The sequence below is a fragment of the Loxodonta africana genome, chromosome 13 (assembly GCF_030014295.1).
Source record: "Loxodonta africana isolate mLoxAfr1 chromosome 13, mLoxAfr1.hap2, whole genome shotgun sequence".
Taxonomy (NCBI): domain Eukaryota; kingdom Metazoa; phylum Chordata; class Mammalia; order Proboscidea; family Elephantidae; genus Loxodonta; species Loxodonta africana.
In genome coordinates this window covers 35,425,758-35,453,183 of record NC_087354.1, presented here as the reverse complement: position 1 = coordinate 35,453,183, position 27,426 = coordinate 35,425,758, and the positions used below count along the sequence as shown (strand labels likewise).

General features: G+C 46.9%; 1 protein-coding gene across 2 annotated transcripts in view; it reads left to right on the top strand.

Moving 5' to 3' along the window:
* The window catches only part of ARNT2 (aryl hydrocarbon receptor nuclear translocator 2), a 199,910-nt gene that overhangs the window by 150,813 nt on the left and 21,671 nt on the right, over window positions 1–27,426 (top strand). For both annotated transcript variants that reach the window (XM_064267202.1, XM_064267201.1), the window contains exons 10-14: window positions 137–271; window positions 3,967–4,041; window positions 11,406–11,557; window positions 20,292–20,364; window positions 21,222–21,345. In XM_064267202.1, coding sequence (XP_064123272.1) covers window positions 137–271; window positions 3,967–4,041; window positions 11,406–11,557; window positions 20,292–20,364; window positions 21,222–21,345 — 559 coding nt within the window. The remainder of the gene's footprint in view (window positions 1–136; window positions 272–3,966; window positions 4,042–11,405; window positions 11,558–20,291; window positions 20,365–21,221; window positions 21,346–27,426) is intronic.

Here is a 27,426-nt window from a genome sequence, read left to right as displayed (position 1 = left end):
TTAGACTCATGGTACTAATGGCACCAAAGGATCTGTGAGATTAAATCCATGCGAATTATTCACATTCTCCACCTCTGCCGCCAGCTCCCTCTGTCTCTGTCAACACCACCCCAGCTGTGGATTTTCCCCATTCCAGGTGACCAGCTCTCCTGTATGCATGGACATGAACGGGATGTCGGTGCCCACGGAGTTCTTATCCCGCCATAACTCTGATGGGATCATCACGTTTGTGGATCCAAGATGCATCAGTGTGATTGGCTACCAACCTCAGGTGGGTAGAGAGTTTTGAGCTCATGGCAGTTGGCTAGAGATTTAACTTTCCTTTAAATGCACTTATCTCATTTGTTCTAGATACAACACTATGACAGTAGAGCATAAAATGCATGCGTCCTTCCTGGAGAAAGTGATATCTTTCCAAATCAAGAAAGGACATTGTAGGCAACTGCACTGCTTAAAATTAGGTCGTCATTCTTTGCCCTAGCCGCTCTGGTTCTCTAGCTGATTTTTCACTAAAAAGGGTTTCTCTGACCAATTTTGATAAATACCAAGTCTTCTACTTGGAGGCTTACCAAGCATATAAACATGAAAGACTCTGAAAGTTCTTGCAGTAAAGATGCCCGCTCAACTTTGCCTAACCCCATGTTTCTCCAGTGCATAGTCATGCACCTCATAACGTCCGTTAGAGCAACGTCCAATCACTTAAGAACAGGATGTAGCAGACATAACCGGACATACTGAACAAGACAGCTTCCAGCACGCAACACGTGCATCTCACATCTCTTGTATACAGAGTGATTGCACTGACAGGGATATAATGGTACAATACATACAGAACCTGTAATACATGTGTCTTTATGGTCATAATAAGCACCTAAGTACTTTCTATCATTATGTTAACGTGAACTTTCCCTACTTACAAAGTTTACCGTATAACAGCACATGCTTCAACTCGTGGGCAGCAGTATCCAACCTTGTGTATTGCGTGTCTCTTGAATGTTGTAGTGTTATCTCTCCTTTTAACTTTCTTTTGAAAATATTACCATGAAGTGCATCATGGCTTCTAAATGCAGCAAAACCAGAACTAGGGATAGCAGGAGCAAAAGGTAAAGGAGAAGTATCGCTTTGTAAGTGAAACAAAATGTTTTTAAACAACACGAAGAGGGAAAAGCAGTGAACGCTGTTGCTCGTGATTTAGGCATGTCACACTTCACTATCATGGTGATCCTCAGAAACAGAAAAAATCCTCCAAGCTGTTAAAGGATTAGCTCCACTGAACACTATAAGGTAACGAAAATGCGAGAAGGACCTGTTTCAGATGTGGGGGAATTGCTAATGACTTGGATTGCTAACCAAACAGAAAAGTGAATCCCTCTTAGCACGTTGACAGTCACTGCTAAGGCACAAAGTTTGTTCAAGATGCTTAAAGAAAAAGCAGGACCAGACTATGACATCCAGTTTAGTGCTAGCTCAGGGTGGTTTAAGTGCTTCAAACAACATTTTCCCTGCATAACGTGAGAGTGAGTGGTGAGTCTGCGCGTGCTGATGCGAAGGCCGCAGGAGAATTTGTTGAAACCTTAGATAAACTGATTGTAGAGGGAGGTTATTTGCCCCAGCAAATTTTTGCTATGGATGAAATCTCTTTATTCAGGAAGCGAATGCCTAAAAGGACCTTCATCTATAAGGAGGCCAAGTCAGTGCCAGGCTTTAACGCTTTTCAAGACAGAGTGACAATGTTGTTAGGAGACGACGTTGTATATAATATAGTGTTTGCACAACGTCCAAATTACATAATGTTTTATTTCTCAGAACGTGTCGTGGAAGTTAAGTGATGCATGACCGTATTTGGAAACCCTCTTTAGAGGGGTACTTTTTCAAATCTCTGTTCCATATTCTTAAGGAAAAACAAAAGAGTTTCGTGTCATGAGAAACACCGTAAGGCAGGAGGGATTCTTCCAAATTAAGGGAGATCAAAGAGATAAAACAACAATATGTGACGTGAGAGCCTTCATTGGGTCCTGGACCTGAAGGCATACAGCTATAAAAGACACTTGGAGACAACTGAGAAAGAGTTAACATGGGTGGAATATTGGGTGATTTTATGGAATAATTATCAACTCCCTTAGGTGTAATGGAGCCCTGGTGGCGCAGTGGTTAAGAACTTGGCTGCTAACCAAAAGGTAGGCAGTTCGAATCCACCAGCCACTCCTTAGAAACCCTATGGGGAAGTTCTACTCTGTCCTATAGGGTTGCTGCGAGTCAGAATCAACTCTATATCAATGGGGTTTTTGGGGGGGGGGTAGGTGTTTTTTGTCTTTTTAGGTGTAATAATGGTATATTGTGGTTTTGTAAGATAATGCCATTTTTATGAGATACATACTAAAGTACTTAGGGAAAAAGTGTCATGATGTCTATAACTTACTTTCAAATGGTTCAGCAAGAAATGTTAAAAAAATATATATACACACACATATGTAACCCATTGCCAACCAAAATATCAGCGGTTTGAATCCACCAGGTGCTCCTTGGAAACCTCGTGGGGGCAGTTCTACCCTGTCCTATAGGGTCAGAACGGACCCAACGGCAACAGGGTTTTTTTTTTTTTTAAATACTTGCATGTATATGCCTGAAAGAAAAAAGACACAAATGTGACAAAATATTGGCAATTGTTGAACCTAGGCAAATGGTATATAGGTGTTTATTGTACTATTCTTGCAGCTTTTTTGTAGATTTAGATTTCTTTCAAAATAAAAGGCCTTTTTAAAAAGGCAGGGGAACAAAGTTGGGGACTTGTTGATAAAAAAAAAAAAAAAAAGAGTTTTATTTATGTGTATGTTTTAGAGCTAGAAACAGTCCAAACGAGGAATATTGGAACCTTTCGTATAATTCCGTCTCTCTTTTAGGTTGTTAGGTGCCGTTGAGTCGATCTTCCATTCCTAGTGACCCCATGTGACAGAGTAGAGCTGCGCCATAGGGTTTCCTGGGCTGTAATCTTTATGGGAGCAGATGGCCAGGTCTTCCTCCTGAGGAGCAGCTGGTGGGTTCAAACCACAAATCCGTCCATTAGCAGCCAAGTCCTTAACCATTGCGCCAGCAGGGCTTCTTCTCTCTGTCTCTGTTCATGCAAGTCTTGAGATTCTTGGGCAGAAGAAAGGGGGAGTTTGATCTCTTTCCAAATTCACCGTAGCCCCCAATGGCACATATTCCCAGCTAGATCCGTTTTTCCACTGGCACCTCCGGCAGCATCTGGACACTTACTGGTGCATGGATAAGGCTTCCCTTCCACTGCCAGCATCAGCCCACACCTGGGCCATTTGGTGATCTGGGTCCTGGCCAATGAGTTGGTTTAAATTTTTTGCTGTTTAAGACACTTCCAGTTGGACCACTTCCTGTAACACATTTGGAGTTGCCTTTTGATGGTTTATCTTATTCTAGTCTGTTTTGTTATGAAACGGACTTTGTTTTGGGTTAACGCTTGGTCCTTTGAATAAAACATAGACTAGTGAAGGTGGAAAGTAAACAGGCTTCTAACAAGTGCAGTTATTTTATGAGAACAGCATTTCTTCAGCCACAAGACAGCTACAGTTTCTGCATTTAAACAGTTCCACTCATCATCAGTCCTCCTGCAGTCATTCTGCTTTCTGTTTATGTTTATTAAAATATTTTATGACAGTTTACCTCTCCAAGGCAAACAAGCATAAAATTGCATTCTGAAGCTGCTGATCTAGTGCCTCAGCAAAATTGGAAATTGGTATTGAGCAGGCCGGTGGGACTTCGAGTGGACACCAGGAAGCCAGCTTCACAACCGCTCCGAGGAGAAATTTGCATCTACCTTTGTGTTCCCCGTGGTGGGGCGAATTGAAGGAGATGAGAAGCAGCAGATGCAAACGGACACTGTTGTCCAATAGTGAGTAAATAAATATTGAAAAGTGGGCCTTGGAATTATTAAAGCTTGTTTGTTTTATCTAGGACCTTCTGGGAAAGGACATTTTGGAATTCTGCCACCCTGAGGATCAGAGCCACCTGCGTGAGAGCTTCCAGCAGGTACTGCCGACACCCAGTGCTGAGGTAGAAGCTTGAATACATGTGAGTGTGGCTGGCAGGCCATCGGGGTCTGCTGTGTGCCAGGCAGCTGCAAGGCCCTACCTAAGGCATCAGTCATGGCCTCTGCCGTGAAGGAACTTAGCGGGGAAGACAGACACATCAGGAAGATAATTACTGAGGAATAGGGCAAAAGCTGTAATGGGTCATGAAGAAAATGCCACAGTGGCCAGAGAGATTTACTGTGTGGGGAGGAGTCCGGAACAGTCTCCTGGAGGAGGGAACGGTTGGGATGAGTGATACAGGATAAGCATACAAGAACTGAGAGAACATTCTAGACTGAGGGCCAGCACCCAGAGATGCAAAGGAACATGGTCTATTGGGAGAATTATAAGCAGTTCCTTGTGGCTTGGCGTGATACTGCCTAACTTATAGGAAAGAAGTGGGCAGTGGTAAAAAAATGAGGCCAAATTATGAAGGGCGGTGGATGCCATGCCAAGGAACTGAAATTCTCTTCTGAGTCATTTAAGGGTACATGAGGACTTCTTCAAGGATTTCAAGCAGAGCAATGTTTTTGGAAAACAGCTTTGGCGGCTCAAGTATACTGAATAGACAGATGTGGGGAAATTACTGGAAATAATGGCAAGTCAGGAAGCTGTTTAAATTGTTCGGATATTGGTCAGGGACAGTGGGAATTAAAAATAGGAGGCAACTTGAGTAGATATTTTTTGGGTTAGTGATGTTTTGGATAGAGACAGTGAGGTTGAGATTGGAATTTAGAATGATTCTTGGGAACCTGAGAGGATGACCACCCTGTTAATGGCATCATGAACATCACTACTGTTAGCTATTTATTGAGCATCTACTAGGTGTCAGGCACTGTGGAGAACCCTTTTACATTTACTACCTTATTGGATCTTCACAACAATCACATTTCACAGGTGAGGAAACTAAGGCTCCGTGAAGTAACAGTCTTTAAGGTTAATGAGTGACAGAACTAGGATTCACACTATGTATTTGCAACCTCCTGAACCCAAGCCCCTGGATGTTAGTTAATGTGCTCAGCTGCTAACAGAAAGGTTGGAGGTTCAAGTCCACACAGAGGTGCCTCAGAAGAAGGGCCTGCTGATCTACTTCTAAAAGGTCACAGCCATTGAAAACCCTATGGAGCACAGTTCTACTCTGACACACATGGAGTCATCATGATCTGGAATTGACTCAATGGTAGCTAGTTTTTACTGGGAGCCCACGTTGAGCTGTCATGAGAAACAGAACACACTTCTTCAAAGAACTCTGATGTCTCACTGCAGCCCTGGGAAAGACATGGAGTGGACAACGTTACCAAAAAGGGACCTTTGAGTTCCTTTTGAAGAGTGATTCCTATGTAGTCATTCATCTGAGAGAACCAGTGCTTGGCACCCTGCTTTGCACACGTTTTGGAATGGACCTACTCCAGTTGTCCACCACATGTGCGGGCACGTCTCTAACCCCTCTTCCTCCCTGCACCATGCTGCTCTTTTCTTCTCAAACATTCCCGGACCCAGTTTTCCTCCCACCTCTCCAGACACTTCCTTTCAGATTCCTTTTCTGGTTCCTCCTCTTCTGCCTTGCTTAGACAAACTCTGGTACCCCAGGGCCCTGGCCTTGGCTGCCTTCTTTCTTCTCTGTAGTATCTCCCTCCTGATCTGATCCATTGGTCAGGTGACTGCAGTCCAGACTGCCCACTGAGCTCCACACCTGCCAGTATCCAGGCACTACTTCGCACCTCCACTTATACCGTCGCCAGTCTCCCTCACCCTACATCCACCTGGTTCTTCAGGCCAGAAACAAGAAACATCATTCATGCTTTCCTTACTCTCACTCCCCACATCCAGCCCATCGGCAGCTCCTGTCACATCTCCACATACATCTGCCACCCATCCCCTTCTGCTGTTTTTTCTCACCCACCTTGGCCAGCCCATCCCCATCTCTCGTTTGAAATTGCAGTCACCTCTTTCCTGAACCGCCTCTGCTTTGACTCTTGTCCCACTCCAAGCCATTGGTAAAACATTAACTAGGTTTTGCCACACTTTCATTTAAGACCTCCCAGTGGCTCTTCCTGTGTATCTAGACTAAAACCAAGCTCCTTCCCACTCTGCATTCTCTGCCTGGCCCTGCCCTGTCGGTCTCGTCCTCATCGTTCACAACATTGCAGTCACACTGGCCACCTTCTAGTTCTTTAGGACATCACACCTTTTCCTATCTCAGGACCTTTGCACATGTTGTTCCCTCTGACTGGGATGCTTTCCCCTCAGTCTTCAGTCTTCATGACTGGTGCCTTCTTATCCTTTAGGTTTCAACTCATCATCTCATAGATATCATCTAAGGCCACTCTAACTGAGAAAGATCCCCCAGCCCCTTTTGCAGCCCTTACTTTTCCTGCATAACAGCTAGTCCAGTTGTCCAGTTTTTAATTGTTTTATTTATTTGTCTTTTTTTTTTTTTCCGGTCTTCTCTACTAAAACATAAGCTCTCTGTTGGCAGAGTCTGCCACGCTTTTCACCGTTATCTCCACCATGTAGCGTGGAGTCTGGCATTTGACTGGGATTTAATAAAGCAATCTCAATTGATCATAACCCCCAGCAGATGGCTTGCATTTTGGAAAAAGATGAGTTTAAAATGGCTGAATGTTGTAAGGTTATGTCCTTTTATGCCCTTTCTTTCCTAAATATGTGCAGTTTGTTAGGAACTTTGCATTGGTTTAACTTAGGTGTCTTAGTTACCTAGTGCTGCTGTAACAGAAATACCACAAGTGGGTGGCTTTAAGGAACAGAAATTAATTTTCTTACAGTTCAGGAGGCTAGAAGTCCAAATTCAGGGCACTGGCTATAGGGGAAGATTCTCTCATCTCTGTGGGAAGATCCTTGTCTCTTTCAGTTCCTGTGGCCCCAGCATTCCTCAGTTCCTTGGCCATCTTCACATGGAGTCTATCTTCCCACATTTGTGTTCACTTCTGAGTCTCGTCTGCTCTTTTTATCACTCAGAAGTGATTAGGTTTAGGGCACACCCTGCAAACATATGGGCTTGTTAACGTAACAAAGAAAACTCTAATTTCAAACAGGATTACATCCATAAGTACAGGGACTAGGATTCCGACACGGTTCAGTCCACAGTGGTCAGGTTTGGGTCAGTTGGCTTCACTTTTCTGGGTACATGGAAATGAAGCTCTAACAGTGACTGGGCCTCCACTACATGCCCAATCACGAGCCAGACCCTTTGGCGTACAATATCTTACAGAACGCTGGGCCCCCACGGTGAATGTGGTCATCCCCACTTCTCCACAGTGGACACCAGGACTCAGAGAGGCTTGGTATCCTGCCCTGGGTCATACAGCAGGGTGGCAACAGGCTAGGGTGTGGGCCCAGGCCTGCCTGCCTCCAAAGCTTCCCCTCCCAACCCCACACCGCACACACAGCCCTCTCCATCTGACAGAGACCACCTGAGGCTTCAAACTGCTGGCTTTCTCAGACCCTGGTTGATTTTGAAAAGGAAGAGAAGGAATTTCACGTCTGACCCTGGTACCTAGCTTCAGTGACCCTCGCTCTGTGAGCAGCAGCCTCATTCCTCTGGCAGAGGGAAGCTGAGGCAGCGGTGCCTGAGAGCCGGCCGCCCCACCCGCCCCGGGGCTCAGCGGGCTGCAGCTGAGCATCCTGAAGCACGCCGGGCCTCGGCCCCACACCAGTGTTCTTTGGGCTCTGGCCACTGGTGGGGGGAATGGGGACAAATGTTGATAAAGGGAAGTGACTTATTCATACAAAAGAACGAAAGAATGGAGAGGGCTCTGTCAGCTCAAAGTCAGCCCATGAACTCTGGATTTAAACAAAAGCACCTGACTGGCCTAGACGTGAGACCCTTAGCGCATATTCAGCTTAGAAGGAATTTGAATTGGTGGGGCGACAGTATGCTGGCCTGGGGGCTGGGGATCCCGCATGCTGCACTCGGCCCTGCTCATGGGTTCCCTTTCTGTACCATGATTTATATAGAAGCCAAATGGAAGAGTTGAACCCAGTGAGATTTAAGGAAGGGCCTTGTCGCATCGCTCTCCTCTCTGCTCGGATCTCTTTGATAATGATGATGATGATGACGGAAGCTTTTTTTATGAAGGGCTGTGCCAGGCTGGAGCCCAGTGGTGGTTCAGGGGTACAATTCTCGCCTTCCATGCAGAAAGCCTGGGTTCAATTCCCAGCCAGTGCACTTCATGCGCAGCCACCACGTATCTGTCAGTGGAGGCTCACGCATTGCACAGATGCTAAACAGGTCTCAGCAGAGCTTCCAGACTGAGGCAGACTAGGAACAAAGGCCTGGCAATCTACTAAAAATCAGCCAATAAAAACCTTATGGTCACAACAGATCCCATCATGCATGGGGTGGCCATGAGTCAGGAGTTGACTCAGTAGCAGCTGACAACAACATGCTGAGCTAGGTTTTATGTCCTTTGTATATGTGACCCCGGTGAAGTGCCGTCGAATGCATCACCCTGGTTGTGAGGCCTAGCCTGTGTTACATGGCTAAGCCCCAGTCGCACGTCAGCTTTGCCAGCCTCCAAATACTCGCTCATGCTGTGCCTCCTCCCAGGAGAGCCCTCCCTTGCCAACATTTTGACCTTCCCCCGACCACGTTTGTTCCAAACCCCATCTCCATCCAAGACTCCTTTCTGGACCCCAAGAGCATGCTGTCCCCTTGCCCTGCTGGTAACCCCATGACGCTTGCACTATCTTTTGGGGGGTTTCAGTGACTTTCTCTGGGTGCAGTTATCTACATGTCTGTCCTGCCCCTGGTAGGCGAGGAGCTCCCTGGGCACCGGGCGCCTGCCTTTTCAATAGAGATGCATGAGAAGACAGTGGGCCCTGGGTCAGGGAGAGCTGTGATCAGATCCTTAGTCGAGAGGCCCCGGGCAGCATATGTACTTCCTTGAGGCTCACATTCCGGATCCACACAGTGTCATGGTGGGATTACACATATAAGGTACTTAGCATGTAATTCGGCCCCTCAGAGCATGCAGGACTGCTGGCTCCCTTCCTTCTTTATCCACAGCTCCAAGAGGCGTGTTTCATACACAGGCGGTGCCTTGCAAGTGTTTGTTACATGGAGCTGAAAAATTTCACACATCTCAGGCATTCCAGCTAGAAGAACAACACAAAGGCTCCCTGCACCCTCGTCTTCAGAGAGCAGATGTATGTCTCAGCACATGGGGGCAGCTGTCTAGTCCTGTGTTCTGTGCAGACACAGGGGAGTCCCCATGGCAGCACCCCTCAGAACGCTGACCGAGGGGCCATGTGGCCTTGTCTTCTGGCCCTTCTGGGGACAGTGCCAGGTCTCTGGCATCCTTAGTTTTGGGGTTGCAGACTTGCCATCAGGCAGTAACCCTGAGTGCCCCAGCCTTGCATTACACACAGCTAGGCTCCAGGCAAGGCCTCCCACCCTCCTTGACCCTTTGGTAGGATTCCTCTGTCACTCCAGAATTTCCCACTGGGGAGCCTTGTCTGACACACTCGGGCTTGGGGCTAATCTGGCTTCTCCGGGGGGGGACAGAAAGAGAATGGTGGCCCACTACATCAGCCCAGGGCATGGGCCCAGTAGACCCGCCAGGGCAGTTGGGAAATGTGTGCTGATGGCCCACTCAGGCCTAGGCATGGTCTGGGGTGGGCTGGCGGGGTGCCAGAAGTGCCTGCCTCCATGCTGCATGTAGTCTGGGAAAGATGACAGATGTCAAACAGGAAATGAACTACAAATGTACATCCTACAGATGTCTCAGGAACTGGGGAGTCAGGCCTTCTCTACCCTGGGACTACGTTCCCGTTCTTACCTATGCTCACACCGTGACCTCTGAGTCAGGTGGGTCTGTACACACCTGTGGAGGGGAGAGCCCTGCTTTTGGCACTGCGTCCTGAGGCTATAATTACACCCCAGGCCTAGGCCTACAGTCACTTATATCCTTTCTCCTTCTCCTGTTCACATTTCAGCGGTGAATGCCGCCTCGTGTACGGACACATGCTTGTTTACAGTCTTTGTGTTTCTGCAGATGCTTACAGAGTGTGTGTGTCTTAGCGTGTGTGTGTGCACAGAGTGCAAGAGAGAGCTGTGTGTCCAGAGAGACAGTCTTGTGATTTGGAAGTAAGACCGTGGTGCCTGTTCCAGCTTTCCCACCAAGGTCGCCTGATCTTTGGTCGCTTAATTTCTGTGGGTCTCAGTATGATCATTTGTAAATAGTAAAGCCCGCCTCTCCAAACACATCAGGATATACCTGAGGTGGTAATGCACTGAAGGTGTTTTGGAAAACATATTGTAACGTAAGGGTAGTAATAGGGACATAGATACATGCATACAAACACATGATACCTACAAATTTATCATTTTATTACCTGTCCTCTCAGAGTATATTTGACCCAATTTACGTAGTACACAGAGGTTAAAATTTTTTAATGTGAGGTATGAAGAAATAAACCCATGAATACAATGTGACGGTACCTACATGAGATACGAACTCTGGGGAGGAGGGAGCACTAGCACCAAACTCAGAGTACCCTAGCAGCCAAGGCAAAAAGAGAAACACTCCAGCTTGTAGAGTTTTCACGATCTGATTTGTAAAATCAGAAAGTTATGATATAAAAAGGACACCAACTAGTTGGTTTCTCACACACAAGCCAGAATGGCCCAAATACAGTGCCCTGTTTCAAAGCAGAAGTAGAGCAATAGCGTGCTTGCTTTCTCTCTTTCACTCTCTCTCTGTCCCTTGCTCTCTTTCTCTGTCCTTTGTCTCTCTCTCTCCCTCTGTCTCTGCCCCTCTCTCCGTCTCTCTGTCTTTGTCTTTCTGCCTTTCTTTCACTCTCTCTTTTTGGCTCTCTCTACCCCTCACTCTCTGTGTCCTTGTCTCTCTCACTCACTTTCTTACCCCCTGTCTCCCTCTGTCTGTCACTCACTCTCATTCTCTGTCTGTCTTTCTGGTTCTCTCTGTCTTTCTGTCTCTCTTGTTCACTCTCTTTCCCTCTCTCTCTCACTCTTGCTGTCTCTGTCTCTGTCTTTCTGTCTCTCACTATCTCTCACTCACCCTCATTCTTACCCTCTTCCTCACTCACTGTTGCTGTCTCTCTATCTCTGTCTTTCTGTTCCTCACTCAGTCTGTTTCTGTCTCTCTCTCACTTGCTCATTCTCTGTCTGTCTTTCTGGCCCTCACTCTCTCTCTCTCCACCTCCCCTTTGGCTACAATGCCCCTATTCTGAGGTCCACGGCCCTCACAGTGACCGCCCTGCCTCTGCCTCTCCCTCTCCCTCCTTCTGTCTGGCACCGTCCTTCCTCCCGCTGACTTCCTTCTCCAAATGTTTTCTCAGGTGGTCAAGCTGAAAGGCCAAGTACTGTCAGTCATGTATCGATTCCGTACCAAGAACCGGGAGTGGATGTTGATCCGCACCAGCAGCTTCACATTTCAGAACCCCTATTCAGATGAGATTGAGTACATCATCTGCACCAACACCAATGTCAAGTACGTACGTGGCCCCTTCCCTCTGCTGGGCTTGAGATGCCCTTTCTTGGGTCTAGGGCTGGTGATTTTACGTTGGGTCTTGTTTTCCAACAAACTCTAGCTACAGCAGGAAACCCCTGTAGGTAGTAAGAAGCAAGACTAGGGGAGATTTTGGGTCCCCAACACTGCTTCCCTTCCATGCTTCTACTTCTTGTTTCCTTGCTGATTTAAAAGAACCCAAAGGGCCTAGGGATGACCCCCACAGAACCCCCTTCTACTCCCCATGATCAGTCCAAGGTACTCTGATTTTCATTCTCTCCTTTCTCCCTCCCAAGCATGGAGCCCACCTGAGTGGGGCTGTGCCTGGTGCTCCCTCTCCGCCTCCCGGTGTGGCAGCTGTTTGTCCCTGGCTTCTGGGTCCTGGTGACGCCGGGGGTGGAGGAACTGAGGCTGAACCTCTAGAGCACAGGGCTGGGCTGGGTACCTCACTCAGGACACGTGGTTTCTCTGTAGCCTAGTCTTTCTAGCACTCCTTCCTGCTCTGGGCCTGGGGGGTGCCCAGACCCTCTGCTGGCTTCACCACCTCCGCCCCCATGGGTGCTAGCACACAGACCTGGGCTCCAGCCTTGGCCTCACCACTTCCTGGCCGTGTGACCTTGAACAAGTCGCTTCTTCTCTTGTCCTTCACCTTGTCATCTGTGAAATGGAATGATAATACCCACCTGTGAGAAATAAATGAGATCACACTCCTGACTACGGGCCAGATGCTAGGTTCAAATCTCTGCACAGTGTGTATGACCTTGGGCAAGTAACACTTCCCCTCTGGATTTAGTCTCAAAGAAATTCAAGGCCAAGGAACCAGCACAAACAAAGCCAAAATGATGTCCAAGTGTATGTGAGCTTGTCCAAACCATGCCTGTTATGTCAGGAAGGCTGGGACATGCAGGGGCATGAGATGAGGCTGATGTGGCTGGAAGGGGCCCACGTTTGTCTTGTCACTATTGGGTTTATCTAGTCACTACTGGGCTTATCTAGTCACTAATAGGTTTTTCTAGTCGCTACTGGGTAGCCTCAGTCAAATTAAGAGTTTTTTATTTCTCCCACTTGTGAAGGTGATTTCTTCACTCAAGAAGCAGGGCCCTGGCCTTGAAGATAATAGTGAAGCTAGAGACATTGGAGTAAGAGTCAGACAGACCAAGCTTAGTAACCATTGCTTAGTCTTTGTTCAACAGGTGGGGCCTGGAGGGAAGTGAGCACAGACCTGTCTTTTAAGAGCTCTTGGAATCAAGGGGACCAGGGAAACAGGGTGTGCTCATTGACCTGATGGAGACAGGTACAGGCAGTGGGGGCACAGGAGGAAGAGACCAGAGTACGAGAAGAAGGAAAATACCAGCCCCGATCTACTTAACATCTGTTCAAGCTGCAGTTTTGTCCCCAGGCTCGTGCCTCCTGTCACAGGCCCCTCCCCAGCCACATCAGGCCACCTGTGCTGGAATTCAGGAAATGGGTAAGCACACCACCCGTCTAGAGTTACTTCCCCCTGAGTCTCAGAGACAACATGCCCAGGGGGGAGCACTGTGGTGTGGCCCGGGAGGAAAGTAAACCCAAAACCTGTTGCCATCGAGTCGATTTCGACTCATCGACGACCCCATGTGTTACAGAGTAGAATATCCTCTTAAAACCCGTCCCCCAGCAGAGGTTTTCATTTCCTTTTCTGAAACTCAGGCAGCAGTGGCCAAACACAAGAAACGCTGTGTGCGGGGTGGACCTACATCTTGTCCCAGGTTGCTCGCTCTTGGCGGCTCAATGAGGTTCTGTCGGATCAGAGTCCTCTTGGACACAGACTATATATACCGAGAAGCCGGACTAGGCTGTCCTCTGAACAGAAAGGTCTTTAGTTGGTAAAGATGGCTGGGAAAGCTCACTGTGGACGGTAGAGGGCAGTGGTAACCGAGGAGGTGGTCGGTCCAGCCCTGTTTTGAATTTGTGAGACTGACCTTTGCCAGCAGTAGGCAGGCTTCTATGGGAAGATCCTGGAGTCAGGCTTCTATGGAAAGATCCTGAAATGCTCTGTGCTTGCAGGGGAAAATGCGACATCAGTTCAGTCAAGAGCGTCCAAAAGAAACTTCCTGGAGAAATTGAGTACTTAATGTTGAGCATTTGTGTGAAGCTGCTGAAAAGAAGGCCTCTGTATCACCCTTGCGTTTTTTCCCATCTTGTTGATGCAGAACAAATTTCAGAAAAACGCAGACTGCTATTAACCTGCTGGTGACACAGCTTTGAAACTTGCCCCTGTCTTGGGGTTGGGATCGACTCTGTTTTATGGAGACAAGTTCTGGACACTTTCTGAGCCTGAGTCATTTCCGTGATTGTACATTTTCACGACCTAGCTACAGTGCTTTCTTCGTTTCCAAAACCTCTTTATGGGAGTGATCTGAGCGTCCTTTGTGTCTCCTTGGGCTGAGCCCTCTTTCCTGTGACGGCGCTTGTTCCAAAGCCTTTGTTGGTTTTTATAACCACAACTGCTTGTTGAGCTGTCGCGTGTGTCCACTTTCTTGCAGCTCCACTGTGCCTAGGGTCATGTATGACGTCTTTTAAAGCCAGTTGTTTATCCACAAGTGTTTAGCGATTGACTGCTGCATGCCCAGCTGGTTGGGCAATGGGCAGGAGTAGACACGGGTACAAAAGAAGTTCAAGAAGGTTGCCTTCCTGGTCTCTGCAGAGCTTAGGACTCATAAGGGGCTGAAACACCCAGTCAGCCAAGCCCCAAACCTGAGTTTTCCTGAGTGCCTTCCTCTCGTTCACCAGCTACAGACAACTAGTCACAGAGCCTGAAGTCTATCTGTGATTTTCTCTAGTCCATCTCCTCTCTGCCACTCCCATCATTCCCCAGTTGAGGCCTTCACCATCTCTCTCATGATCACTAGACCCTCCTTCCTAACCAGACCCCACTGCCTTCACTCTGGCCCCGGTTGACCCAACCTGCATGGCCCAATGAGCAATCTTTGTAAAACACACACAGGGTCATGTTGCTCCCTGTCCCGGATCAAGTAAATTCCAAACCCCTTAACAGGAGCCCTGGTGGCACAGTGGTTAAGTGCTTGGCTGCTAACCGAAAGGGCGACAGTTTAAACCCACCAGGAGCTCTGCAGGAGAAAAGACCTGGTAATCTGCTACCATAAAGATTATTGTTGTTAGGTGCCCTCGAGTCAGTTCCAAGTTATAGTGACGCTTATGTACAATAGAACGAAACGCTGCCCGGTCCTGTGCCATCCTCACCGTCACTGGTATGTTTGAGGCCGTTAATCTCCTTGAAGATCTTCTTTTTTGCTGACCCTCTGCTTTACCAAGCATGATGTCCTTCTCCAGGGACTGGTCCCTCCTGATAACATGCCAAAAGTATGTGAGACAAAGTCTAGCCATCCTTGCCTCCAAGGAGCATTCTGGCTGTACTTCTTCCAAGACAGATTTGTTCATTCTTCTGGTAGTCCATGGTATATTCAATATTCTTTGCCAACACCATAATTCACAGGCATCAATTCTTCCTCAGTCTTCCTTATTCATTGTCCACCACCAAGAAAGAAGAGCCAGGAGTGGAACACATTCTTTGGACTGGGGATTCTGCGATGAGAAGCTCCTGGAACCAGGAGACCAAAAGAGAGAACTGTAACACTGAAGCAGAAGACGGTGAGGAATGGAGGAAAAGAAAGGCAGCAGCAGAGGCAGGAGACCGGCAATAGGCGGGAAACAGTGAGGTGGGCTTCCTTGCCCTCGGAGCGAAAAAATGGAGCACCTTCGGGCAGGAAGCTTCTTGCAGAGTAGGGTGTCTCCAGGCACTTGGTGGAGCTAGGTTTGCTGACCCATGGAGCTAGAGCTGAGCACTTTCAGGCTGAGGCTTACTGGTGGAGTAGGGTTCCTCAGGGCACTTATCACAGAGCTAAAAGAGCTTTGTAATGCTTGCCCAAGCAAGGCAGAGGCCAAGGGGCCAGAGAGAGACATATCTGCAGGCACAGCTGAGAAGAGGCTCTCCTGATGGAAGAAATGTATCCTGAGCATTCCTGAACCCAAATTGTAACCTGTAACTTCCCTAATAAACCCCATAATCATGAGTATTGTCTGTGAGTTGTGTGTGGCCACTGCAACAAATTATTGAACTCGGCAGAGAAGTAGAGAGTGCTGTGGGAGGGATGGTTGGTGTCAGAGTTGATGAAAAAGGGGAGAAGGAGGAGGCATTTCCTGACCTTCACCTCATGGGAATCAGCCTTGGGCTGCTGATCTTGATTTTTCTTTCCCCTTGTGAAGTTTAGAGGAGGTTAGAAGCAGCCCCTGCCACACCATTTGTATACTACCTCATCCCCTGTCACCGTGTTTCCCTGTCCCCTCACCAGACTATGAACCAGCAAGTGTGTCTTGTTCATCTCTGTTTCCCCAGTATCTAGCTGAGAACCCCAAAAGAAAGGAAGGCAGATCAGAATGGGAGAGATAGCAAGAGGGACTTCCCATGCCCATCTGGTGGCAGTGAGGCCCCGAGTGACTAGAGCACTGGACCAGTCACCCTGAAAGTCAGGCGTTCTGCGCTGGGAAGGGACAGCAGCTCAGGAGGGACAGGGGAGAGAGGCACACCGTGTGGAGAAGTGATAGCCGTACCTTCCGACTCTGTGGATGGAAAACTCAGGGAACATGCCTGGAGCTGCGGGGAGAGCGTAGTGCTGCCTGTCGATGCTCAGGCCTGAGGAGCAGAGTCAGGAACCCGCAGAGGACATGAAACACCCAAGTCTTCAGCCTCAAGGAGCCAGGGTCTAGGCAGGACCCCATCTTGGCTAAAAGAGTGGGCTTTGGAGCCGGATGAACCTGGGTCTAGGGCATTTATTGGCTTGTGACTTTGGGCATGTCATTTAACCAGCTCTCCTTAGATGTAAATGGGTTTGCAATCACTTTCTCCCTGGATTGAAGTAAGGATTCATTAACAGCCCATATGATCCATGCCCACGCACACAGGCATGCAGACAGCACTCAATCAATGGTGTGTGTTATTAGCACGACTCTGATCAGCTGAGCTCATTGAGCCCCCAGGTGCCTCCCAGCCAGCTTCCAGTTACTCCCAGGGGTGCCATTTCCCGCTATCTCTGAATGCCCCCCTAATGGCTCTGTCCTCACTTACTCAGGCTGAGTAAAGCCGTGTCCAGCGAGTGTCAGTGATAATCGACAGCATCTGCCCAGTATCCTGCACCTCCCCGGTGCAGGGAGGGCAGCCAACAGGAAGCCAGGGCCTGAGCTTGATGCGTCTGGTTTCTCATAACCGGCCTGTCCACCAGCTAATGGAGGTCAGCACTTCCCTGTGGTGGAGACCTGGTCCTCGCCTGGGTGTCCGGTCAGCTTTCTGCCCAGCAGTGCTTCCTCCCTCTCTGGAATTTGCAAGCACACCAAGGTTTATTTTTACACCTTTGCTGTAAAATGTCTGAGAAACCTCCTCAGGCCTTTTCTCGGGTTGGGGGTGGCCTGCAGGTCAGCACTTCTTTGGCAGGCACTGGGCTGTGGAAGCGGAAGCCTGGGGCTGGGCAGAGATGCTGATGCCCAAACCACAGAGCAGTGAGGTTAGGATCCTGGGCGTTTGGCAGCCAAGCCAGACACCTTGTTTTCTGCATCCCAGTATAAGGAGCTTCCCCTCATCTTCAAAAAACAAAACAAAAACAATTGCCTTCAAGTCGGTTCCGACTCATGATGACCCCATCTGTGTCAGAGTAGAACTGTGCTTCATAGGATTTTCAGTGTTTTTTCAGAAGTAGGTTGCCACGCCTTTCTTCCAAGGTGCCTCTGGGTGGACTAGAACCTCCATTCTTTTGGTCAGCAGCCAAGCATATTAGCCATTTGTACCACCCAGGGGTTCCTTCTCTGGTCTAGGAACCCAAAGAGGAACAGAACTAACAGTGAATTCCCACCCTGATGTCATGGGCCCTTATCACACCTTCGCGCAAATTAGAAACTTGCACTTTCCCCACCCATTGCAGACCTGCACCAGGGTGTGGTTGGGCTGTGGAGTAGGGTCCTCAGCCAGGCCCCCTGGAGCAGGGCACAGTAGCACAACCCCACACGGTAGCCCTGCCCACTACCTAAGGCTTTGTTCTTGGGCTGGGAAAGGATCTGAGCCACAAGGGAGGAAGGTTGGTATTCCCTGACAAGGCATTTGTGGGTTGCAGGTTGGGCTCTGGGAAGCCTGTGAAAGGGGAAGAGGGTAGTCTGCGGATTCCTGCCACGGCGGGGGGTTCACGGCTTCAGTCACACAAATCCCAAAGAACAGATTTTTGTCCCATCTTGTGTCTCAAGATGGCATGTCATCGGACCCAAGACTCTGGAATGCGAGACGTAGGATGGTAGTCCTTGTTGGAACAGTGAACATTTATCCTGGAGGGAGGGGAAGGCAGGGTGAGAGGGAGCAGCAGCCTGGGAGAGTAGGGAGAGAGACCTGCAGTGTCCTTCTCACCTTCCTGCCACGACTGGCAGACTTCTGGTTGACCTAACCATACCATCCCCTCCTGAATGGGATCCTCCAAGCCCTCGCCAGGTCTGTGCTTCTGCTGATTGGAACTACTTGCTCCACGAGTATTCAGGCTGTGCCAGCACGTCCACCTGCCGCTCCTCTCAGGTTGCTATCCCTCTCTCACCTCCTCCTCACTTGCCACCTGCTGAATGTCTAGCCTGCCCTCCCTGCACCTCAGGCCCGGAGTGAAGGGGAGGGCATCCTGTGAGCCGCTCCTCTGTGGGCCACTGCCGCCCTGCCCAGAGCACAGCCAGGAGCAAAGAGCTGGACCATGTGTTACAGGGAGTCACAAAGATCATTCTTGTTTCAAAATAGTGAAAATAAACCATGCAAATCCAATCTTTCCATTTGATGCAGCCCCTTGAGAGAGTTTTTTCTGTGTTTCATTCAAATTGTGTTTACCCACCTGACACATAATGTTCATAGTCATAACCATAGTGTGCCTCACACTTTGTGCTGAACTTTCCGCGTGTTCTCATGCACACCTTCCCACATTTCCCAACGGACGCTGTTAGTGACTGTGGAGTGTTCACTCAGTAAATTAACATACAGAATTTACAAAGTCACTGCCCTGTTACAACAGCCAACTTTATAGTGGATGCCGGGTGGATAGCTCTTATTTTCCCTCTGTTGAATAATTTCCACAGTGCAATCCCCCACAGCAGGGAAGACTACCTGGGAGAGTAGGAACCTGTCCACAGTTCCTCAGGTAGATTATCGTACAGCTTTCCAAAGGGGTTCTGTCCACACACAAGTCAACAAAGTGTGGTGATAGTAGTTTTACTATAAAGCCATTACATTAAACATGGGGGCTGTGATTTTTATTTGTAATTTGAATTGCATATTACATACAGTATTTTTTCCCCTCATCCTTATTGGTATTTAAAGTTGTCGTTGGATGCCATTGAGTCGCTTCTGACTCATACTGACCCGTAGTGACAGAGTAGAGCTGATGTATAGGGTTTTCTAGGCTGTAATCATTAAGGGGAACTCTGGTGACACAGTGGTTACGGGCTTGGCCACTAACCAAAAAGTTAGTTGTTTGAGCCCATCAGCGGCTCCGTGGGAAAAAGATGTGGCAGTCGGCTTCTATAAAGATTACAGCCTTGGAAACTCTATGGGGCAGTTCTACTCGGTCCTGTAGGGTTGCTGTAAATCAGAATCAACTCTATGGCAATGAGTTTTGTTTGTGTTTTTTTTTCTAATCTTTACTGGAGCAAATTACCAGGTCTTTCTCCCCCAGAGCCATTGGGTGGGTTTGAACTGCTAACCTTTTGGTTACAGCTAAGCGCTTAACTGCTGCACCACCAGAGCTCCTTAAAATTGAAGAGGGTCCTGTAATTCTGTCCCGTTTTTAGGCTCTGAGCTGTAGGATTCATTGTCCCTTTGAAGTACATAACCCAGTTCGCACACCGAGAAAGTTAAAATAGCCTTTCCTACAAGTCACTTTCTTTCCTAAATGGAGCAGCCTAGTAGAGTGGATAGAAGGAGCCAGAGCAACTTGGAATCAGAAGAGTTGGGTCAGATCCTGGTTCTAATGCATCATGACCACTTATGACAACCACTTAACCTCTTTGACCTTCAGTTTCTTAATTTTAAAATGGGGGTGAAGTAACCCCTATGAAAGTTTAGTGTGAGGATTGAGTGAGATAATGTCAACTCCTGACAGTTTAGGGGTAAGCATTAGCTGAAGCAAACTACTCCTTAGCATTAAGCCCAACTGTTTCTCTGAATTTTGCCTTAAAAAAAAAAGTGATTTGTTGTCTTTCTACATTGCATAAAACAATGTCGTAATTCAAAATTTATTCCTTAAATAAACTTAAAGTTCAGGGTTTAGAGTCCTGATTTGGAATAACTCAAACCAAACCCATTGCCGTCGAGATGATATCGACTTATAGAGACCCTAAAGGACAGAGTAGAACTGCTCCATAGGGTTTCCAAGGGTGTAAATCTTTATGGAAGCAGGCTGCCACATCTTTCTCCTGAGGAGCAAGCTGGTGGCTTCAAACCGCCTACCTTTTGGTTAGCAGCCAAATACTTAACCACTGTGCCACCAGGGTCCCTCTTGATTTGGGATATAAAATAATTAAAGTTGAAAATAATTTAGAGATCCATCAGGTCTCACCCACCATGCCTTTGAGGAACAGGGAAAGCTTTCGTTCCTCCGTGTTGGCATCTCTTCTGTTCTTCCTGACTCTGTTGACTTTTATTTTGCAGGCAACTTCAGCAGCAGCAGGCAGAATTGGAAGTGCACCAGAGAGACGGGTTGTCATCATATGACTTGTCTCAGGTGAATTTTTGGACAACTCTTTCCCAATTAGAGCTGTCTCCAACCCAAAGTTGGGGACTTCTGAACTGGGAACTAAATTCAACCCTTAGCTTAAGCCCCTGAGCCCAAAGGGTACTCAGCCTCCACATGTACTCACTGTAGGGCAGAGAGCATTTTGAACCCCTAGTGGTTGACTATGACTCTTCCATGCAGAACTGAGCCAGGAAGAGTATAAAACATGTGAAGAGCTATGAGCCATAATCAACCAGTAGTAAGAATTCCAAAGGGGTAACAGAAATTTCAAAAGGCTATGAACTCTAGCACTAAGATAGAAGCCAATATAAGCAAGTCTGAACCTTCTCAATCCTCTAGCTCTGTAGCTCTTTCTCCTGCCTTTTTTCTGCGTCCATCTCTTCCTCAATGCATCTCTTTCTGTCATGCTGTCTCCCCACTTTACCTGCAGTCTCTCTCCTTTCCTTCTCTTATCTCTTCCCCTCTCCCCACTTCACCTCTCGCTGTTTCTGATAGTGGGCCACAGGAGGAAACAAGCATCTGTTGGTATTTGGCCTCTTTCCTAAATTGAACTTGATGTTCTCCTTTCTTCATGTTTAGAGTAAGTTATTTTTCCTTTCTCTATCTCTAAGAAAGTAATCAGTATAACTCTGTCCCTTCTGTGACTTCTAGTTCATACCTCCCACCTCGGCTGTTTTTGGCTTTTCTATATAGAAAGGCTGCCTACCCTGTGAAGTGTCCAAGCCAGAAATGCCAGTGATCCCAGAAGGAAGGGGGCTGATATAGGAGGACTGGGCACTGGTGGAGACTTATTTTCTGGGCCTCACAAATGGGTTGCTGCTGTGTTTGTTTTAATACACAAACAGGTTCCTGTCCCCAACCTACCAGCCGGTGTTCACGAGTCTGGGAAGTCCGTGGAAAAGGCAGACGCCATCTTTTCCCAGGAAAGGGATCCTCGGTTTGCTGAGATGTTTGCAGGAATCAGTGCATGTAAGTTTCCTCGGTCTTGTGAGGTTGAGGATGTGGGAATTAAGTGGCTTTCAGGCCGTCTCACGACGGCCACATGTAAAGGCAGAGAGCCATGGGAGGGATGCCCTGAGTGACTGTTGTGGGATATGAAATACAGGAGTGGGGTGGATTCTCTCTACTGCTGGCCTGGTTACCTGCGGGCAGCCACAAATCCTTCCCGGGCCTCTGACATCTCATCCTGAAAATTTAAGGGGCTGGAATAAATTACCTTTATTAATTCATAATTTTGCACTACATTAAGCTGAAGACATGTTCCTGTTTAAAAAAAAAAAAAGAACTCAACTTAAGCCCTAATGCAGAGAGCACCATATTTTAAAATAAAAATATGAAGTAGAAAGAAAAATTAAAATGATCCACTGTCCCACCACCTGATATAATCATTTTTAACTTTTCTTTTAACTGTATTTTTTTTTTTAACTATATTCTTTTTCCTTATAAAATTGAGCTCACACTATTTGGCAGCTTACGTTTTTCACTCAACAATTAATTTTTTTTTTTTTTGACAATTTCTTATGAACATATCTCCAGGTTGTTAAACAATCTAAATCATGTTTATGGCCTGCATAGCATTCCATTATATGGCTGCCCCATAGTTCAGTCAGTCAGTCCTTTATGGTGGTCACGAGGTTGTCTATTGATGGCACTATTGCTGTTAGACTGGTGCGGTTCTAGTCATAAGATGTCCCATATGACTCAAAATCAACTCAACAACGACGGGGTTTTTTCGTTTGTTTGTTTTTTTAAAGGGAGCCCACATGGTTTAACTGTCTCACTCTCCCACACAAATTACCACTGAGATTATCAAAACATAAAATTTGGAAATGTTTCTGTCTGTTCCAAAATTCAGAAAAAGATTTCATTTCTGTGTGGTCAAAGATTTCCTGAAAGGTCCAGGATAGGCAGGATCTGTTAAAGGGAGAAACCAGTTGACTCGTGAAAAGGAAGAGTGGGAAACACTGTAGAATCCTCTAGAAGAACAAGCTGCGGACAGTGTTGACTGAACTAAGGACTGACAGGCCTTTCGGCAGTTAAAGGGGAGAAAACTTCAATCTTCCTGATGCCCGTGGATGTAGTGGGAGACCACAGCCTTCATCACCCCTTGGCTGTGGTGTGGACAGAATGCTGAGAAGCAAGGGGGTCTGCTGGAGCCGCCCCCCACTGAAGGCAGTAGTTGCCAACCCAACCTAATGTCCAGCTGCCAACACAAAACAGAAAATAGCCCTTTTAGCACCACAGGGAAGCTCCCTGCTCTTGGTTCCCACTGGCCATCCCAGTGTGCCCCGTTACCAGACGACCAGCCTACGTCAGGATTTCTTTGACTTTTATTGAGTAATAGAGTTTCATCCATTAACAGGAAACAATAGCATACCCAAAAGTTTTCTCCTCCTCTCAGATAAGCCTGAAATATTTGACCAGAGACCTACAATATTTCTGAGAAATCCATTGGAACTTTTAATACTGTACAAACATAAACACTTTCCCATAACAATGAGAAATCGGAAAAAAATGTTAACAGCCAAGAAAAAAGAAGAGGAATGGGTCCAACAAGAGGAATCAGAGCAAATGTCCTCCTTTGAAAATGCGTTTTTATAATAAAGAGGAGAAAGATTTGAAAATCTCCAGTGTTTATTCTCAAGGTGATTCCAGAGGGCATCATTGCATTTCTGAGAGCGAGAAAGCTGAGGTGGAGAAAGGTAGAATGCTAACAAGGTGGAGTCACTACAAAGCAAATTTAATGTTGCAAAATTCCAAGTCAGGGACTTAGAAAGGCCAGTTGCATGAATTTTCCCAAAATGCAAAGCTTGGGTCTTCCAGCTGGGAAGGAGCTCAGGGAATACCAGGACAAAATTTTTAAAAGAGATTCACACCTAGACATGGTCTGTTATATTTACTTTTTTAAAAAATTCAAGAATAAAAGAAAAACCCTGCAAACACCTAGGGATAAAAAAAAAATGCACTAACTACAAAGGGAAATCCTTAGTTAGACTCCACTATGACGATAAATGCCAGAAGTCTGTGGAGAAATGACTAGAGAATTCCGAGGGAAAATAGGCGATCCAAAACTTTTCCACCAGCCAAGCTGTCTCTCATATGTGTGGACAACAGATGTTCTTAGAAATGCGAGGACTCAAAGCATGCTGTCCACTTACGTTTCCGAAGAACTCACCTGCAGAAAGATTGCGCTTGTCTGCAAAATGAATCTGAACCTAGAGCACAAGAATGGAGGTGATAAGTTAGAAAAGCAGTCGTGGTGGAAAATGAAGCCACTAACATCTAGAATTAGCATAAAAATTATTAGACAATACAAGAGATAAAAAATAAATTGAAACCAAATTCTGAAATCACTTCAGCAAAGATCCAGACATATGTTAGAGATGGGGGGAGGGTAGTAAACAGAAATTTCTCTTCAGAATATACTGTTTTCTCCCTGACACTAGAGAGAAATATAGTTTCTACTATGTCTAAAGACAACCACTGGTGGAAGAAAAAAAAAAGGAAGGAAGGAATGCTTACTGCCAAGTAAAAGAAAAGACAATTTTTAGCAAAATATTCAGAAAAAAAAAATACATAAATTGAGATCACGAGGAAGCATGAAAATCAAGAATAAGGAGATAAATTGAAATACAGAAGCTCCTGATTGATACCCGTGAATAATGTTATTGTTAAACCAAAAACCAAACCCACTGCCGTTAAGTTGATTCCGACTCATAGCGACCCTCTAGGACAGAGTAGAACTGCCCCATAGAGTTTCCAAGGAGCGCCTGGCGGATTTAAACTGCCGACCTCTTGGTTAGCAGCCATAGCACTTAACCACTACGCCACCAGGGTTTCCCAACGTTGTTGTTAGGTCCCATCAAGTCCATTTTTTGACTCATAGCGACCCCATATACTGAGTAAAACTGTCCCATAGGGTTTTCTAGGCTGTAATCTTTATGAAAGCAGATTGCCAGGTCTTTCTCCTGCAGAGCCGCTTGGTGGGTTCAAACCACCAACCTTTCAGTTAGCAGCTGAGCCCTTAACTGTTGTGCCGCCAGGGCTCCTCCCCTGAATGATATGATGCCAAAAAAATGATATTAATACAACCAAACAAGTGAAATGGAACTATTTAACGTGAAAGAATGGGTGGTGGGTACTCTACGAATCCTAGAAGGAAAGTAGAATCCAGTATTGCCAGACAAAGAAAAATCCAGGATGTTCAGTGGGGCCAAGAGGTGATTTTATACAGATAAAAGATGTAACCTGAGATGAATATATTAATGTCACAGACATTGAAACATGTGAAAGCCAGGATTGTTGGAAATACGAGAAAATGCTGATAAGCCAAATTGTAGTAGAAGATTTCAATATGCCTTTCCTCATCTCTAACAGATGAAGTAGATCAAAAACATAAAATGAAGATATGAGACTGAATAATATAATGATCTTAATATATGTATATTGAGTTTTGTACCTTACAAATGTACAAATAAGATTTAAAAAATTATTATTTACCCAACTATAAAAAAATTTAAATACATGAGAAAAAAATGGCTAGCCAAGGGAAAAAAAAACCCAAACTCATTGCCATTGAGTTGATTCCAACTCAAGGTGACCTCATGTGTTATAGACTAGAACAGAGTCACACAGGATTTTCTTGGCTGTAATCTTTACAGAAGCAGATTGCCAGGCCTTTCTTCCACAGTGTCAAAACCATGGGTTCTAATTGTCACCCAGCAGCTGAGCACATACCCAGAGACCAGTTATAGTCAGGAAACCAAACCAACCCAAACCGACTGCCGTCGAGTCGATTCCGACTTATAGTCAAGAGAATTCCCTAAATCTACCTTATTGCTAAAACCTTTAGCCTCATCTCCCATCTCCTTCAGTCTTGCTCTTTATCCCCAGATTTGAGGTGTATGAATTGGGTTGCAAATACACACCCAGAGAGCCTGAGGTCCTTCACTGCTCCATCCACCCGGGGTGCCGCTTGCTCCTTTAAGGATTTCCCACTGCCTGGCTCCCCAGTCACTGCAGCAAAAGGAAATGGACCAGAAAAGCTGCTCAGTGACTCGGCTTTATTACAGCATCACAGAGGTTGTTCATGAGTGTGGGAGATGCAGCACAGAGTCCCTGATGCCTGGCCTCTCAGCCCCAAGCCCACCAGCCTGGGCATCCATCCCTGCCCAAGTCTACTTAAGCTGACCCACCTGCTCTGCTTCCCCCCCGCCCCACCCCCTGTCCAACCACCACCAAGCCAGAGATGAGTTCAGATGTGGGGTCTGTCTCAGCACAAAATAATTACCATGTAATTAACCTTTATTTCTCTTATTCACATATCGCATCAGGGAGGAAGGATTTAGGGGATTATAGGAATAAGACCAAGGAGCCCTGGTGGTGCAGTGGTTAAGCACTCAGCTGTTAACCGAAAGGTTGGCCATTTGAACCCACTAGCCACTCCACGGGAGGAAGATATGGCAGTCTGGTTGCATAAAGATTACAGCCTTGGAAACCCTATGGGACAGTTCTACTGTGTCCTGTAGGGTTATGAGTTGGAATCAACGTGACAGCAGTGGGTAGGAATAAGACAGAAGTCCCTGGGCGTTGCAAACAGTTAACACACTTGATTGCGAATCAAAAAGTTAGTGGTTCAGATCCAACCAGAGGTGTTTCAGAAGAACAGCCTGGCGATCTACTTCCAAAAAACCAGCCGTTGAAAACCCTGAGGAGCACAGTTCTACGCTGACACACCTGGGGTCGCCATGGTCAGAGTTGATCCAATGGCAGCCGGTAGGAACCAGACACGTTGGCGGTTTAGGACTCTGTGGGTGGGGGAGGGGTGCTTTACATAGCCTTGTTGTTGTATGCAGATGAGTCGATTCCGACTCAGGGACCCTATAGGACAGAGTAGAGGTTTCCAAACCTTTAATCTTTATGAGAACAGATCATCGTGTCTTCTCTCCTAGGGAGCAGCTGGTGGGTTCGAACTGCTGACCTTTTGGTTAGAAAATAAGCACTTAACCTTTGCATCACCAAGGCTTCTTTCAGATAGCCTTAAAACCAAAAAAAAACAACCTGTGGCGGTGGAGTCGATCCCAACTCATAGTGACCCTATAGGACAGAGTAGAACTACCCCATAGGGTTTCCAAGGCTGTCGTCTTTATGGAAGTAGACTGCCCCATCTTTCTCCTGTGGAGCAGCTGGTGGGTTTGAACTGCTGACCTTTTGGTTAGCAGCTGAGTGCTTTAACCACTGCGTCAGAGGGCTCCCCTCAGGTAGCCTTAAGGTAGCCTTAGGCATTTCAATTACAAGAAGCAGTGAGGGCTTCCAGTGCTCACACTGGAGTGTGCCATTCTGGTAATCTGGTCCATCGCTTCCCCATCCCTGTTTCTCAAATGGCCACAGAGAGCACCTCCTTCCTCTTGTAATATCTTAACAGCCTAGCAGGGGTTTCAGTCCATTTCTTCAGTCTCCCTCTGTGGGTGAGACAGCTGAGCTAAGTTTCCTGCTTACATTCATGGTGGCAGAAAGCATCAATCATTATATGTCCTAACCTGTGCCTGGGTGTCTTCAGCTGCCTGAGGGGCTCTGTCTCTCAGAGCATCCCTCATGGAAGGCCAGGGAACACAGGTCTGGGGCCCTGGTCACTCAGCCTGTGACCTCATGTCAGTACCTCCTGGCTGAGGGCAGGCAGGACTAGGGTAGTTCTGGGGCCGTGGAATGAGCACTGGGCTTGGATTCCAGCTTTGGGCCCTCTCTTACTGGCAGGTGACCTAGCACAAGCAGTGCTTCAATATTCCCATCTGTGACAATATTAATGATACCAAAAAAAAAAAACCTGTTGCCATCGAGTTGATTCCAACTCATAGCAACCCTATAGGGCAGGGTAGAACTGCCCTGTAGAGTTTCCAAGGAGCGCCTGGTAGATTTGAACTGCTGGCTCTTTGGTTAGCAGCTATAGCACTTAACTACTACACCACCAGGGTTTCCATACTAATGATAAACCAAAAAAAAAAAAACCAAACCCACTGCCTGTCGAGTAGATTCCAACTCATAGCTACCCTG